The 17,487-nt window shown below is 30.4% G+C and overlaps 1 protein-coding gene across 1 annotated transcript; it reads left to right on the top strand.

The window, feature by feature from the left end:
- Positions 1 to 13,563: 13,563 nt before the first annotated feature.
- Positions 13,564 to 16,075, top strand: LOC120079839 (S-adenosylmethionine decarboxylase proenzyme-like). The gene is made up of 4 exons (XM_039034269.1): positions 13,564 to 13,902; positions 14,102 to 14,272; positions 14,355 to 14,373; positions 14,547 to 16,075. Exons 1-4 carry the CDS (start codon positions 13,579 to 13,581, stop codon positions 15,671 to 15,673), a joined length of 1,641 nt encoding a protein of 546 aa, XP_038890197.1. The 5' UTR covers positions 13,564 to 13,578; the 3' UTR covers positions 15,674 to 16,075.
- The last annotated feature ends 1,412 nt before the right edge of the window (positions 16,076 to 17,487 follow it).

The raw sequence follows: 17,487 nt of genomic DNA on the forward strand, positions 1-17,487 counted from the left end.
CAAATTAATTTTGAAATAGTAATGAGTATGTGTCTTATTCAAGGAAGTTATAGCTTGCTTCCAAGTCCAAACTTAACTATAAATATTTAGGTAAAATTACAAATATGAAATTGGAAAATATATGAAAATCTACAAAAATATAAACATTTAGGAAGGGACAAAAATATATAATTCAATAATCTAATTCTATACTCAAGCTAAAGAGCATTAATTGTTTTAGTGTTTTGGTTTTTGGCAGGACATAGCATGGTTTATTAGTTGAAGTTGAGGTTAAGCTTAATTATAAGCAACACTACTTCCATCTCCAAATTTATTTTTTTATTATCTACTTTTTACCGATAGTTTAAAAAATTAAGTCAATTTTTTAGAATTAAAAAAGTAGCTTTCAAAAAGTTGTTTTTGTTTTTGAAATTTGGCTAAAAATTTAACCATTATACTTAAAGAAATATGCAAATCATTGTAAGAAATATGGATCAAATAAGCTTAATTTTCAAAAACAAAAATCAAAATTCAAATGGTTACTAAACGGGATCTTCATTTTCTATTTTTTGTTTTTAAGACTATAGACACTACTTTCACCTCCAAATTTATTCGTTTGTTATCTACATTTTACCAATGGTTTAAAAAATCAAACAATTTTTTATAACTAAAAAAAGTAGCTTTTGAATACTTGTTTTTGTTTTTGAAATTTGACTAAGAATTTAACCATTGTACTAAACAAATATGTAAATCATTGTAAGAAATGGGGAAAATATAATCTTAATTTTCAACGACTAAACCCAAAAACGGAATGGTTACCAAACGGGACCTTAGTTTTTTAAATTAAATTTATAAATATTATTTTTATCTATTGATTTCTTTATTGTGTTATCAATATTTTAGAAATTATTAAAAAAAAAATAAACAAACTAAGTTTCGAAAATAGACCCCATTTGGTATTTAAATATTACGCCTATAAACACCCTTCCTATGTCTAAATTTTTGCTATATTATATGCTTTTCTATCAATATTTTCAAAAATCAAACCAAGTTCTGAAAATTAAAAAGAATGTAGTTTTTAAAAATTTGTGTTTATTTGACTAATAATTGATCGATTCTTTTACCTAAAAAATATGAAAAATCATGGTAAGAAATTGACAGAAATGAGATTCATTTTCAAACCAAAACCGTCAATTGTGTACCCAAATGGGCCTAGAAAAGTCATTTTTAAGAATTCAATGATTTAGTGAAGAATGATAATAATGATAAGTTGTTAAAAAAGAAAAATCAACATTAATTCTAAAAATTAAAAATAAAAAATAAAATGATTATTAAGTAGGTGTTTTTGTACTTTTCAATATAGAAAAATGATCTAATTTATTTATTTACAAATATAGTAAAATAGAGATTGAAATATGTCTATCAATATCTATCAATGTCTATCACTAAAATAGTTTTGTAATTTAAAACAATTACTTTTTTATATGTATATTATTTTGTTGGTCGATTGTTGTAATTAAAGGATTATCATTTTGCCATTCAAAGATTAAATAATTATATTAGGTTGTATTGTAGGAATCGTGTGTGCATCGATATCTTAATATTCTATTTAAAGACTAATGATAATTATAATTATAATATCTCTCAACTTTTATGCAGTCAATAGAGGTGATTAAAATATTACATCATACAAATTCGATGGTCAACTATGAAAATAATAATGATATTAAAAATTGTTAAAATAATTTATTAGGAATATTGTTGTGAACTCGAGTAACGCAACAATAATACAGATACTAATAAAATATAATATTAAAATAAATATGATATAATAATTAAACAAAATAAAATAAAATAGTAAAATATAAAATAAGAAAATTCTCTAAATTCTCCACTTTCTCAGATTTTCATGGAATTTTTTCAATATGTGTCCTCCAAAACCCACAAAATACCACTATTTAGAATCAATTTAACAAGTAGGAGGTGGATTAGATGGATAGTGATACTGTGTAATGTTGAGACAAACATCTATTATCATAATATTTATAATAAATATAAGATTGTGGGGCCGAGATGTGTGAACTTTCCATAATGATTGTATAAACTATATGAGAGGATACAATATTCAAACTCATTTTCGTACCCTTGTTTAATTATTTAGTCACTAATTATTTAATATATTTTAAATTTAGTATCCACTACTAGTTATTATAAATTTTAAAAATATATTCACATACAATATTTTCTTACGTTAAAATTATTATAATTATTTAATCAAATTCGGTAAAATTTAACTTTGAGATACCAAATTTAAAATTTATTGAAAGTAACTAGATGAAAAGTGAACAATGACTAAAATTTAACAAACTTCGATGTATGAGGGACCAAAGTAGTATTTTGGCATTTTAAAAATAAAAATGTAAAATTTATTTTTAAAATTAACTTTGTTTTTCCTTCAATTCAATATATCCCTGAATTTCTAATTTGAATCAATAGATCTTTGGCTTATTTAATATTTTATTAAAATTAATAGATTTGTTAGATACAAAATTGAAAGATTATGAATTAACTTATTATTTTAGAAAGTAAATAAACACAAACTTGAAAAGTTCACAAATTGAACTTGTAATTTGACCTTAAATCAATAATGAATCAACATCTATTCTTTGAATAATTTTTACTAGTTATCTTTTTAGAGTACGATAAGTTCCATCTCAATCCACCTACATCTTTGATCTAGAAAGATATTATCGTGTCAAATGTTTTGTCATAAATCAAACTGAAGATAGTTGAACGATAATTGGTATGTAAGTTTATTGTAAAGTCGGAATTCAAATCTTCCAGATTCCACTCGTTGTACTGAAAAAAAAAAATCTTCCCATTAAAAAACAATAGAATAATGTTGCTTGTGCATAATTTTATATAAACTTTGTAAATATCATGTTTTAAAAAAAAAAAACTATGCTACCAACAAAATTTAGAAAGATAGAGGATTATAAAATATAAGATAAGGACAAAGGAAATAAGTGAGAAATTTAAAAAAACTAAATCATACCAATAGAATAGATTCCTATCTTAAAATCTCATAATAATAATTGAATGTTAAATAAGTTAAAAGTGTAGCCAAGTGGGTGCTGAGTCTGTGCCCAAGAGGATGCCATTAATTTACACTATTAAATTGCAGCCAAATAAGAAAATTCTAAAAACAAGACAAAATATAATCCTTTTAATAATTATTTTTCTTTTTTTAAAAATTGAACAATATTTGTGATTTGTGTCTTTTATTATATGGTCCTTGTATAAACTATAGCATAGGTCAAATCTCATGGAATCTTGACTGAGTTGACTGCTGACTGAGTAGGCCAAGAGCCAAAGCTTGGATATGAACATTTTTTCTATTTTGCTAATTAATAATAATACATAAAAATTTTGTTATTTGTTAAAAAAAAATATATCCATATAATTTATTTAAAAGTTGTAATATTATCCATTATTTTTTACAATTATTTCGAGAAGAAATTTGTTAAAAAAATTGATGGAATTTAAAAAATTTGAGCATGTATGGCATTCTTTGGATTCTAATTTCCTTGAAACGTGTACACATAATTGAAGGTAATATTATAACTTTTGAATTGATAATAGAAATATGTTTTTGTGATATATATATAATATAAAACAAGTAGTAAGATTTAATAACGTTTGGAAGAAACTAGCACAATTTACGACAGTAGTAAACATCACGACCCATGACGAAAGATATGTCAATAATTTCATTATATAAAATGCGATAAAATATTTGCATCATAAACCACACGAGGTTGAACCTAACTAGATCTAAAATCAAGTTATAGAAAACAATGTCTAAATACTATCATTTAAATAATTAAATGTCATTGTAAAATGAAAAAGTTTGAAGTCTTTTTTTTTCAAAACAATTTTTCGAAGAGTTTTGTGGTTTAAATTTATTGTTTTTTCTGTTAAGTGTTACATTGAATTAGGTAAACAAATTTAAATACACATACGAAAAATAAATTTATAAGTTAGATGTATTAGATAAAATATCATAAACAAAAGAACAAAAAATTATAAATGTGAGGTTGAAAGGAGGAAAACGACAACATGTAAAATAATTCACAAATGCATTCACGTGTCTTTATTTCTTCTTTTATGTATATATTTATTGTTTAGATTTGTTCACATGAGAAGATGCAAAATTTTATGTCAATTAAATTAATGACCAAAGTCAACAAGAAATTCAAACCTTCAAAATTATAATGGAATTTCAAAAGTTCGACATGTGATGCAAAATATATTATGTCTTAACTCATCAGACGACACTCAAATTTCTTTGACAACTTTTAGTGTGATTGAATCGAACTTTTGATCTTGAAATTGATGGTACAAGTTTTATATCAATTGAGTCATATTCATATTGATAAATTATACTTCAATTGATGTTTACATAAATCAATCTGAACCTAATTTAGTAAACAAGACACCAATTATTCCAAGAATTACAGGATTCAAAAAAAAGTTTTAAAACACTTATGGTCTTTCAATTTTCATGAAAGTAACAATTTAATTCCCAAATTTTACTTGGTAACAATTTACTCACTATACCTTCAAATTTGGAACAAATTTGTTATTATAATTTACAATTTGTATCGATTGAGTCTATTGTGAAATATATTAGTATAATTTAATGAATTTTCTTACAAAAATCAAACTTATTTATATAGATTAAGTCGTTACGTAATAAAAATTGGCACTTATTTTTTTATGAAAATTTTAACTATAAGAATTTAAACGATATGAACTAAATAATTATTTATTAAAACTCAATGACTAAATTGTTACAAATTCGAAAGTATAAGGATCGAATCGTTACCAACTAAAGCTTTTGGATTACGTTGTTTCTTTCATGAAAGTTCATGGACAAAAGTGGTGTTTGACAAAGATTTATTTAGTGTATGGTAAACGTTTGGGAAAATTGCAAAAACTATCCTTAAATTATGGTGATAAGCAATTATACCCCAATACTTTCAATTTTAAAAATTGAGCCTCCAAAATTATTCAGATATTAAAATTGAACACTCAAACTTACATAATAGAATAAATCATAACAATTGATTGTATAAGTTTGAGCTTGCAATATTTTTTTATTTGAGAGTCTAATTTTGAGAAAATTAAAAGGATATTGTCCTTTAGAAACTATTTAGAAAAATATTATTGTTTTCAAACTATTTGTAAAAATATTGTTTTTTTTTAAAAAAAATAAGTCGAGGGTTGAAAATTTGACCTAGATAGGTCGAATTTTGAACCCTCGACCTTCCTTTCATTTGTACGTCGAAATTTGAACCCACGACCTTGCCCTTCCTAACATTATTATTGAGTCTGTTTAATTATCATTCTCCGGAGACCTTCCTCTATCAAAAGATCGTATTTTTAAATTTTCATAAGGTCCCCCTGCAATTCCTTCCAAAGCTTGTTGAATAATTTTTACGGATTCTGTCATCTCAACAAGTCTGACTAAATAACGAGCTAATGAATCTCCTTCTTTTTGCCATTGAACTTCCTAATCAAATTCGAGAGCGAGATTATGAGAGATAGCGATATTTTAAGAGAGCGAGAGTTTGCGAGAGCGAGATTTTGAGCGTGAGCGTGAGCGTGAGCGAGAGCGAAATAGCGAGATTTTGACAGAGAGCAAGAATACCGTACAAATTTTCCTTTTTTTTTCCTTTTTAATTATCACACATTTCACTTCTTCTTTCTAATCATTTCTTTTCTTTTTCTTTTCTTTTTTTTTAATTTTCCATTTTATAAAAAAAATTCTAAAAATATTTTATTATTTTATTTAAACTCTAAAAAGAATAAATTAAAAAAAATAATTCATAAAAATAAAAAAATTTAAATTAAATATCTCATTTATTTAAAAATAATTACAAAAATCAATGTGTCCCACGAAGCGGACGTTGTCGATTTCGAGCTGATTGTCGTCGTCGACTTCAAACTTGAGGTTGCTCGGGTTCTTCTTGATGTTACTCTGGTACCTCTACAGGTGCTTCATAATATAAATATTCATTATGCTCTCCACGACCCCGACCATGTCCATGCACGTATGAAGACGAAGGACCAACCTCTGAGTCATAATGTCTTGAACCAAATGTTGGCATCATCATCATCGGACTAACATAATCAGTTTGACTCTGCGTCTATGTCATAGGGGGCAACTCTTCCACATTATGTGCAACCTCATCAAACTCATCCTTTTCCCGAACAGGTCCTCTACGTCTAGGAGCTGGTAGAAGAACAATAGGTATATCGTACATATAATGAATTTCCTCCATATAGCTTTGGTTGTCACTACATATAGCAAGAACCTGATTCGGATCATTCGCAACCTCACGGAGTCTACTGTTGTTCGATCTCTGTGAATTATAAAACAATTAGACAATATTTAAAATAAATTTAAATTAAAAAAAATCAGATAATATTCATTCATTTACCAGATGACCCACAGCTGCTTCCGGACGAGTGACATAGCGCTTTGTGATATTATTATACTAATGAATATATTCTGGAGTGACATTTGTGTCAAACTGTTCAAGAGAAACCCCCACTGCAATAAACCTTGCACGATAGTGTCATCGCACTATCAAATGTGCAACTTTTTCATACCAATCTTCAGTCCTTAGGTCATATATGTAGTATTAGGTTCAAATATCTACAAGGCGTGGACATCCTGCTGAAAACCGAATTGTCTCATCACCCTGTCAGGAAGATGCCACTCACCAATGTGAAAACATATGAAAGGACTCATCGTCCGCCATATGTTTTGATCATTCGTACAAAAATTAGGCAAAGTATGCACAATAATTTTGTACGGCTCCCAAATAACCTGAAACATAAAATATTATATTAGAGAATATTAAAGATAAATACAATAAAAATGTGAATAAAATAATCAATTAGGTTTAGTGTAATGTACATGTTCAGGTTGAAGCAGATCAAACATGTATCTATACTAGTTGACTACATGTGTGGTTGTCCCACTTGTTACATGAACAGTACCGCTCGGACTTGTTTAACCTCAATATTTGAACGTTTCCTCCTTTGGCATTGAGACTATGACGACTGATCTTCACATGAAACACACCTTCATACCGATCGTATGATTGTACTTCATGTTTACTAGATCATGTAGCCCATTTATTTATTTTGTCGTATGCGTACCTGGATTTTTACTCTACTTAGTATTATAAAATATGTTTGAAACAAACTATTAATAAATTATATATAAAAAATAATAATATTTACCAGGTGTATTTATCTTGACGTTCCAATGCATCCCCTTACTTCTGCTCTTCTTTTCTCGAAATAGTTCACGCATTTGAAAAATGTTATCTGAGCAAGAGCATTTATAGGCAACATTCGAGCTCCTTTTAGGACTCCATTTATGCACTCTGATAGATTTTTTGTCATCCACCAATATCTGAATCTTTTATCATGTGCTTGAGTCCATTTCTCTAAACTAATGTTGTCAAAAAAAACTTAGACAGCTCCGATTTATTCCTTTGATATCTTCAATTGCTTTGTTGAACTTTTGAATTTGAAACTGACACCCGGCATAATAAACATAATTTTTCAATGAATTCAATTTATACTTTTCATTGAAGTTGTTGACAATATGTCGTAAGTAGAAACGATGGTGAAATTTCGGTCCCGTCCAACCATTTGCTGGATTGTTCACTGCTGCAATTATATCAGCATGTCGATCTGAAATTAAACACACATCTTCGTGTGTTACAATTTCTCTCAGGTGTTTCATACTTAGTGATCTCAAACAAGCCATCATACCGAGCGGTACTGTTCATGTAACAAGTGACAAGCATTCGGCATTCCATGCTCGCATTTTATGGGCGTTTGCTCACATTTTAACATGAACTACGAAGATTTTATTGAGGACTATTACAAATTGTCAACATATGCTAAATGTTATTCTCCTCAATTTCAACCTGTACCGCATGAAGATTACTGGATCACGCACCCTAATATGCCCGTCTTACATCCTGATCCATCATTGTTGAGAAGACCTGGTAGACCGAAAAGTTCACGTTATCACAACGAGATGGATTGGACAGAACCAGCCCACTCGAAACGATGTGGATTTTGTAACCAGTTAGGACATAATCGAAAGAAGTGTCACTAAGACGGGCTCCAGATAGTTAGGGATTGAATAAAATAATTTTTTTTATTATATATTTTCATTTTATTGTATATTCAATTTTTTTATTATAATTTATTGTATATTCATTTTTTTATAATAAATCTATGTATATCTTTTTTTTTTAATCAATAAAGTTTACATTATAAAATCTAATATATTCAATTTATGTATAATAATCTAATATATTCAATTTGTTGTCTAATGATTATTCAATTATAGTATAATAATCTAATATATTCAATTATATTCAATTTGTTGTCTAATTTATTCAATTATAGTATAATAATCTAATATATTCAATTTATTGTCTAATGATTGAATAATTATAGTATAATTAATATAATATATTCAATTATAGTCTAATGATTATTCAATTATAGTATGATTATTAGCTATTTTTTTCTCTTTTATATATATTTCTATGGAAAGTTCAAATAAAGTGAAGACTCTCGCTCTCTTCTAAGATCTCGCTCTTTCACTATCCTCTCTCAATATCTCGCTCTCTCTGTTATTGTTGTTATTTTTCCATTAATGATTACTAGCTTTCATTTCTTCTGAACAATCACAAACACATTTTTTATTATGGAATCTACTACCAGAAACTCAATGCGTAATCTTAGCATTCAATATATATTCCTGAATAATCTCATTTTTCAATTATTCAACCATTTCATTTTACCAAGTTCAATGTTAGTCAAATTAGTCAATATAAACTAAATCTCGCTCTCTCCAACATTCTCGCTTTGAATTTCGCTCTCTCCTAAAATATCGCTTTGAATCTTGCTCTCTCTTAAAATCTCATTCAACATCTCGCTCTCTCCTACTATCTCGCTTTGAATCTCGCTCTCTCCTTAATCTGCTTCAGCCCACTTATTTCCTTAATCGCTTTGAAGTTTCGACATGTGTGTAACCTTCGACAACCTAATATACAAAATTTTGTTCGTAGACAAAGCTAATTCGGAATTGTCTTTCATTCCAAGGCAGAACTTGTATCCATGCGCTTCATATTCGCCTAGAGTTCGCTCTCATAAATATAGCCATCCCCACCCCCTCACGTCAATCCCACAATCCTCCGTCTAATTCGAAAGGATAAAAAATGCATAGGTTGTTAGAAGCAGCTTGAGTACACAGATACATATAGTATACCATCTCATTGTTTTATTTCCTCTATGAGAGAAAAAGAAAAGTAATAAACCTGCAATCTCGAGGGTGGATGTGTGTCAAAACTTCAACCTTCGACAACCTAAGCGAGATTTCCCTTGTCGAGGGTTGAAGTTTCGGCCTATGTATTGTTTCCAATTTTTTCTTTGTTCATCGAGTTCTCAACGTTCGACCTCCACATTAGTCGAGTTCTCAATGTTCGACCTCTAGCCTCGAACTCCAAAAACAACAATATTTCTCTCATAAGTTTCAAAACAACAATATTTTTCTAATAAGTTTTGAAAACAACAATATTAATATTAAAGGTCCGTCTAATTTTTATAATTATTATATTTTTGATGGTCTAATTTTAATATCAATATAAATTTCATAGCTCAAATTTTAAAATTGAAAATTTGAGGATTTAATTGCAGGTGCACCCTGCTTTTAAGGGTATTTTTGCAATTTCTAAAACTTTCTTTTGTTTAAAAGATGTTCTGTTGGTATTTGGTTGCATGGGAGGCACGTGCAGAAAGTAGTGTGGAAGGTTGGGGGCATCGATTCGACGTGTAACGTAAAGGAAGCGGAACATACGGAAGGACGGATCAGGTGCCCCGCCGCTGTCGACATGTCGTACTAGACTTTTTGTATTTTTCATTTTGTAAATAAAATTAAAAAAAAGGAAAGTAAAAGGCATCCCAATTCCCAAAGTGCTTTTTTAGCCATGCAAATTCTCTTTCTTTCTTTTATTTCATTTTTTCTAAAATTTAATTATTTTCTTCTTGTAATTTCTTTATTTATAAATAAACAAATATATAACATGATGTATGCACGAAAAAATATTCTTATTTTATGAAGAAAAAATTATCAATTTATATTCTGAATATTACCCGTTGCATTAATTTAAATCTTAATTTTTATAAGTGTATTATAATTTTATTTGAAAAATTATTGCGTCAAACTTATAATTCTATCCATTAAATTTTTAAACTTTTATAAATGAATGAATTGATGTTCTTAGTTAGAATTTTTTAAAAAAATTTTCATGCATTTATTCTAATTGTCTATTTTATAAAACTGACATCGGAAGAAGTTTACACACATTAGAGAATTAATGCATGGATGATTTCCAAGGTTTATTATAATGAATGGTCTAAATTGTTTGTCTAGGAGTTTAATTTACTCAAATTATAAGTTCGACATGCTATTGGTAGAATGAAATTTGAAAAAAATGTGCAAATTGACACATTTATGAAAAGTCAAGGTTTAGATTGATATAATTATTAATTCGGATTGTAATTGATACAACTCCTAAAGTTTAGGGGTGTAAATTGATATTTACCCTATTTATTTTTAAGGTGGTGGGTATCATAATCCGTACAAAATGAGATCAAAGTTGCAAAACCAAAAAGATTGATAGGATTTAAAGCCATAAGCAATACCTTGGACCTAAAATAGATATAAAAGAAAGAAAAGTCCAAACTCAAGCTGCTCGAGATCGGTCTATACTAAGGTTGAGCCTAGTGAAATGCCTCATGGGACATGTTACCCGCATGCTCCGACCAAGCATGATTAAGGAGATATCATAATTTGATTTCGAAATGCTATTTGGAGGATATTTGATCAATCACTTTTATAAATACATCACTATAACTTTGACGTAAGTTGACTTTTTCATACTAAAATTCTAAATTTCATCATTTTTGTGATCACTACGTCAATGCACGTCATATTTTCTTTTTATTTTGTAGGCCACATTATTTTCTTCTTAAACAAATTCACCACAAATTCTTTGTTCTTTCTTGCAATTCAACGATTATTATTATTGATATTATTTTGTAATGGTTGAACATTTTTGTCTAATTTTTTCAAAGAATTTTTGTCGAAATGGTGATATAGGGTTAAAAAGTGTTTTTTTTTCCCTCGAAAGTTTCAATATTTGGTAATAATAAAGAGTCTAAGTTGGATTTAAACATTTTCTTAATTTAAAAAATAGTTGAAACTTGATTCTCGAAAACGCTATTACCCAAAACAATCACTTTAGGATAACTAAAACGTTTATGCTAGGAAGCTGACAGGAGCTATCCAATCAAGACTTAAAATAAAGATTAAATTATAAAAAATATCTTTAAATTTTACCTTTCAAAAATTTTAAAAATACCATTAAACTTTCAAAAAAAGTTCAAACGATATTCTTGTTGTTAGTTTTGGATAGAAACCATCAAAGTTTTGTTTCAAAAATATCACTGAACTTTCAAAACGTTTCAAAAATACCCTTAACTTAATAAAAGTTCAAAAATATCTTAACCGTTGGTATTGAACAAAAATCTTTAATTCTTCGTGACAAAAATGAATTTAAAAATAAAAAATTAATAAAATGTTTATATTGACCAATTTATTTGAACTTTTCTCAAGAAAACTAATTTTAAAATAAATTATATAGATATTCTCACTTTTTTCATATAGGTACTCTCATATTTCTCTTAATTTTCTAATTTTTAGATTACACCAATGTTCTCAATAATCAAAATAAAAACAAAAATTTTAAGTTAAAACATAAAATACCACAAAATTTCACATAATTCCCAAATCAAAATCTTTTCTTGAAACATACCAAAACGATAAATAGTCAAATAAAAAAATATTATTTGACTATTTATCGTACATATAGATACTCTTATATTTCTTTTAATTTTCCAATTCTTAGCTTTTTTCTCAACAACCAAAACATACCAAAACGCTGTAATACTAAAGGCCTCCTCACAAAGTGCCTTGGAGAGCAAATTGGAAGAAATGACTATTCATGCACGCATATAAAATGGAGAGCGACACGTCGCTGCAAGGTAGGACTGCAACACTTGCCTAGCAGATTGTCTCTATGAATGGCGTAGGGCAAAAGTGTCATAGCAATTGTCCGATGTCGTGTTTCCCCTTGTTCGATTTCACTGTTTTGTCTCCCGTTGCTTGCTAATTGCTTCATATAAGCCCGAATTGCATCCAAAACGTCCCATCGACTTCTTTTGCTCAATAACCTATCTAAGAACTAAAATAAATATTAAATTCCTAAGAAGCAACATTATTTAGGTTGATACTTTTGTTATTTAAGACATGCCTAAAGTTTAAATTTTCACTGATATATATTCAACTAAAATTTTTTTGTAATGTTACCTAGCCAAAGCTACCACCTCATATGCCAAATCGTGATTGTTCTTCCTTCCCAAATCCCTCTTTTTCTACATGGCGGCCGGAGCATTCTAGATCACCGGTGAGTTGCCATAGAAGAGGGGACAACTTAACTATAACATACTTTTTTAGATTAATTTACTTCATCTTACAACTAATCTAAAACTATGATTGTCATCAATTATTTTAAAGTTACAACAAATTCAAAATAAGTCGTATATATTATTATTAATAGTTAAAACTATATTTAAATCATCCATTTGATATATTAAAAATGTTGATCTTGACGAAAATGTCAAACCTTCTACAAAAAAATGTCAATGAAAATGTCGATTGTCGATGTCGATTGATATTTCTAAAAATTTATAAAAACCAATAAAATAAAATGATATTTCACTTGAGAAATTATTTTAAATAACAAAATTGCTGAAAATATTTATAAATAATAACAAAATATCACATTCTATCTGTAATAGACCGCGATAGACTAATAACTGTGTCTATCGTGATATAGGTAAACACATATAGTAGTTTATCGTGGTCTATAGTAAATAGACTGTAATATTTTTTTATATTTGTAAATATTTGGTTTATTTTTCTATATTTGAAAACAACCAATTTAAATTAGTATATATATTTTAGAATTTTTAAATAAGTTAATATGTTTATTATTTATATGATATCTAGAAAATTTGTTGATTATTTTGTTACGTTCTTGGATTTTTTATTGAAAATGTGGTTTCACTTCTAATGTCGATGTCGGTGGAAATATCGAGATGGTCGAATAGTAAAGACGAGGAAATATCGAGATGGTGGCGGAAATTTAATACAATACAATGATTCTAACGGATTTAACGGTGAAAAGTTATTTCCCTACCTTAATATATCATCCGGGTAATTTTGAGAAATAAAATTTGAGAAGGGGGTAGATATGCAAAAGAGAAAACTACAGATATATTCCCTTTCTCTGTTCCATTTTAGGCCAAGTAAAAATTCGACGTGCCAAGTTCTCCCCCTCGCCTCACTGCCACGTGGACACCCCACGTGCGATGAAAATTTTGCAGAAAAGCCCCTCCACTATTCCAAAATTTTCTTATACTGCCACTCCCAAACTCACCACTTTCCGCCCTCAATTCCTACTCTTTTTTCCACTAACGCCACTCCTCCCACTCAGGGGCACCTTCCTCTTAGTCTCTATAAATAGCGTTTCTCCAATTTCTTCTTTACCTCACAAAATCAAATCCTTTGTTCTCTCTGAATCTCTCTCTCCTTCTACCAATTTTCCTGTGGTATTCAAACCTTTCTTTCTTTGGAAATTTGCCGAAAAATTCCTTGTTCTTCCCTATATTTATTACGCCATTGACGAAGATTTTGTAAGCATTACGATTATTTTTTAGTTCTGGTGTTTGATTTCGATTCTTCTTTTTCGTTTCTTTTCTTCTTGGAAAGGTATTTTTGAGCTTAGGCATTTTGACGTGTTTGAGAATCTTGATCTGAACTTCCCATTGTGTTATTTCTGTTTGTGGATTTGATTGTTTCAATCTCTGTAATTTTTTTCTGTTTTCGTCGCAGAGAAGAAGCGTGGATGTTGTAATGAAGACGGAAGGCGGTAAGAAGAAATCTAGCAGTAGTAGTAGCAAGAGTAGTAAAAGGCAACAATACGAAGCTCCGCTTGGATACATTATTGAAGACGTTCGTCCTCACGGTGGCATTGAGAAGTTCCGATCTGCTGCTTATTCCAACGTAAGATTGTTCTTCGAGTTCTTCTTGAGTAAAAGTTTGTGAATTCTTGTGTTGTAATTTGATTTTGTTTTTCTTTTGGCAGTGCGTGAGGAAGCCGTCCTGATACCTTTGATTTACTGATCGTAATTAGGGCCAATTTATTGTTCATCCTGAGAACAAAAACCTTGCAAATTTCTTTCCCTTGCCTTTGTTGATCTTTTCCTGTTATTGTGAGAAACTTGGATTTCCTCTGCAACCATGACTGTGTTCACCAAACTCACAGACGCATTGGCGCCGGAACAACCTCCTTCTCCGATCGGATTCGAAGGTTTCGAAAAACGCCTAGAAATCACATTTTCCGAGCCGCCTATTTTCCAGGACCCTGAAGGACTCGGTCTCCGAGCTCTGACTCGAACTCAACTCGATTCAATCCTCGAACCTGCTTGCTGCACTATTGTTTCTCATCTCTGTAACTTCGATTTCGACTCTTACGTCCTCTCCGAATCGAGTCTCTTCGTTTATCCACGAACAATCATCCTCAAAACTTGCGGCACCACCAAGCTCCTCCTTTCCATTCCGATGATTCTCCAACTCGCTGATTCACTCTCACTCGCCGCCGTCGCCGTGAAATACTCCCGTGGAACCTTCATCTTTCCTGACTATCAACCTGCTCCTCACCGGAGCTTCTCCGAGGAAGTCACCGTACTGAATGTCTACTTCGGTCATCTCAACTCCGAGGCGTACGTGATCGGCGATCCGGCGGTTCCAAATCGCAACTGGCATATCTACTCGGCCGTAAAATTGGAGTCGAATGTGAACCGTATGGATTTGGTTTCTTTGGAGATTTGTATGATGGGATTGAACAGAGAGAGGGCAGCGGTGTTCTTCAAAAAATCTGGAGGAGAAGACTCATCGGCTGAGAAAATGACGAAAATGTCCAAAATCTCTGAGATAATTCCGAATCACACGATCTGCGACTTCGAATTCGATCCGTGTGGTTACTCAATGAACGGGATTGAAGGTTCAGCGTATTCTACGGTGCACGTTACTCCAGAGGATGGCTTCAGTTACGCCAGCTACGAAGCTATGGGCTTCGACGCGACAGAGCTGCCGTTCTCGCAGCTGGTGAATCGGGCGCTACGATGCTTTTCTCCGGCGGAATTCTCAATCGCCGCCACGTGCGGCGGCGGCTTCCGCTCGTGGGCTGTGGATCATGCTGCCGTGGAGGGGTACACGTGTGACAACATGGTGAAGCAGGAGATGCTAGGTGGCGAGTTGCTAGTTTACCGTACGTACACCGTGGATAGAAAAAGGTGCGTCGAGCCCCCGCCGTGCAAGGCGTTGCTGATGCAGTGCTGGAAGGAGGCTGCCGCCGATTCGGCGGAGGAAGAGGTGGTGTTCCACCGTGTGTCGTCAGCTTAGGAGGAATATTGTTAAAAAAAAAAAAACCTCTAGTAGGTCGTCTCTAAGCTTGAATAGTAAGGGGAGTATTAGAAATATTTATATGATTCTAAGGTTAGGGCGGTGAAGTGATTGTGAGTCACAGCCAATCCTGTGTGTGGGTTTATGTGTTTTTTTTTTTCTTTTTTTAATCTTCTTTTAGTCGTCCAGAAATGGCAGGTCTGTCTGTCTGTCTGTGCTGGGGGTTATGTCACCGTAGGTGTGGCGTGATTAGATTTGTTTGGGGTGAGGTATTGTCTGTTTGGTGTTTTTCGGGCGTTGGAATGATTTATATCACAGTAATGGTTGTGTTGTAACTTGTAATGTACATTTTGGTTTTGAATTTTGAATAAAAATTTAATATGTGGCGGTTTGCAGAAATTAGCAAAGTTTGATCCTTTAAGAATTTTTTCGCTGTTCAACTGGCATAAAATAAGGATGTGCTAACTATTGTTTGAGGTTCGAGAATAGTCCTTATTTTTAAGGAAAATATTTAGGTTTTGCTTGTTCACCTATTTCTTCTCAGTTCAGGATTTTACCTTTTTAATTTTAATTTCTATCTTTCTTCATAAAATGTTATAAAATAATAAAATTGTAACGCTCTATTTAGTATTTACCCTTGCTCGTTGATTTACCCGAACTCAGAATGAAATTGTATGGAAATTTGATTTTTTTAAAATACAAAATCAAATAATTGATTAGTGGACAATTTACCTTCGCGAGACTTTAAAAAACAAAAAGGATTATTAAACAATTCTAAGAGGAAAGATTGTTCTCTCTTTCAATACCGGAACCATTTTGGCGTTTTGGTCTAAGTTTAATAAAATTTCGTAAATAATTTGATAAAAGTTTTATAAATACTGCTTCGGAACTATCTTATTATAGCATCAATGAGTGATTATCAAGAGTGAAGAGTCATTTTAATTTTGATTACTTTGGTTCCTGTTATCCAAATTTAGTTAGTTCTTACATAAAATAATGAAAGATGACTTGTATTTTTAGATAACTAAGCCGTTAAATAAGTTAGTTACCTTTAAAAATGCAAGGTTTTAATTTTGAACGTTCATTATTTTGATGCGTTGATTATTGACATTTGACTTTACTTTTATTTTATCAACATATTCTAATTGTAATTTTATCAAAGAGTTAATAAAATCTTAATAATAGAAATGAAAAACAAATATTTTTTTTAAAATTCAGAGAGTAAAGTCCATGACTAAAATAAAATTTTAAAGTTTTAAACCTTAACATTTGGTAGAAAGAACGGGGCTCATCCATTGATTGGTCCTATGTAACATGTTGACTATTATTCAGATGCTTAGTGGAATTATGGATTATTCTCCAGATAGAAGTGGTTAATTATTTGCTGATATAAAGTTGCTTATCAATTCTTTCCATTCAGTCTCATTTCAGCATGTGTCAGCGGAGTATTATTCTTTGGCGCGTGATGGTTTAATAATTTCATAAACTTGATCAATTTTATTTTATAAATTCGAGAGATGCTCTAATTAGTACCTTTGGTTCTCTGTCATTTCTTTCGAATATAATTCAATAATAATTGATATGCACTCTTTTTTAGTTTGAGGAACAACATTTATCATGATCCATACTACTTCTCCCAACACAATAATTTGTATCAGTATATCTATGTTTCTGTTAACACAAATGGTTTGTATTACTTTAATGTAGCCAAATAACTATTTTGTTGTATAATCTTCTATGTAAGCAATTTTGTTAGCAGAAATACAAATATGCCATCAAATTGTTTCATCGATAAAAGTAGTATCGAAGAAAAT

This window comes from Benincasa hispida, chromosome 6 (assembly GCF_009727055.1).
Source record: "Benincasa hispida cultivar B227 chromosome 6, ASM972705v1, whole genome shotgun sequence".
NCBI lineage: Eukaryota > Viridiplantae > Streptophyta > Magnoliopsida > Cucurbitales > Cucurbitaceae > Benincasa > Benincasa hispida.

What these genes read in the sequence shown, in the direction of transcription:
- LOC120079839 (XM_039034269.1), top strand. Translation starts at nt 13,579, where the DNA reads ATGAAAATTTTGCAGAAAAGCCCCTCCACTATTCCAAAATTTTCTTAT. An exon ending in ACGCCATTGACGAAGATTTT is followed by an intron (nt 13,903 to 14,101) that starts GTAAGCATTACG and finishes TTTTCGTCGCAG; the next exon opens with AGAAGAAGCGTGGATGTTGT.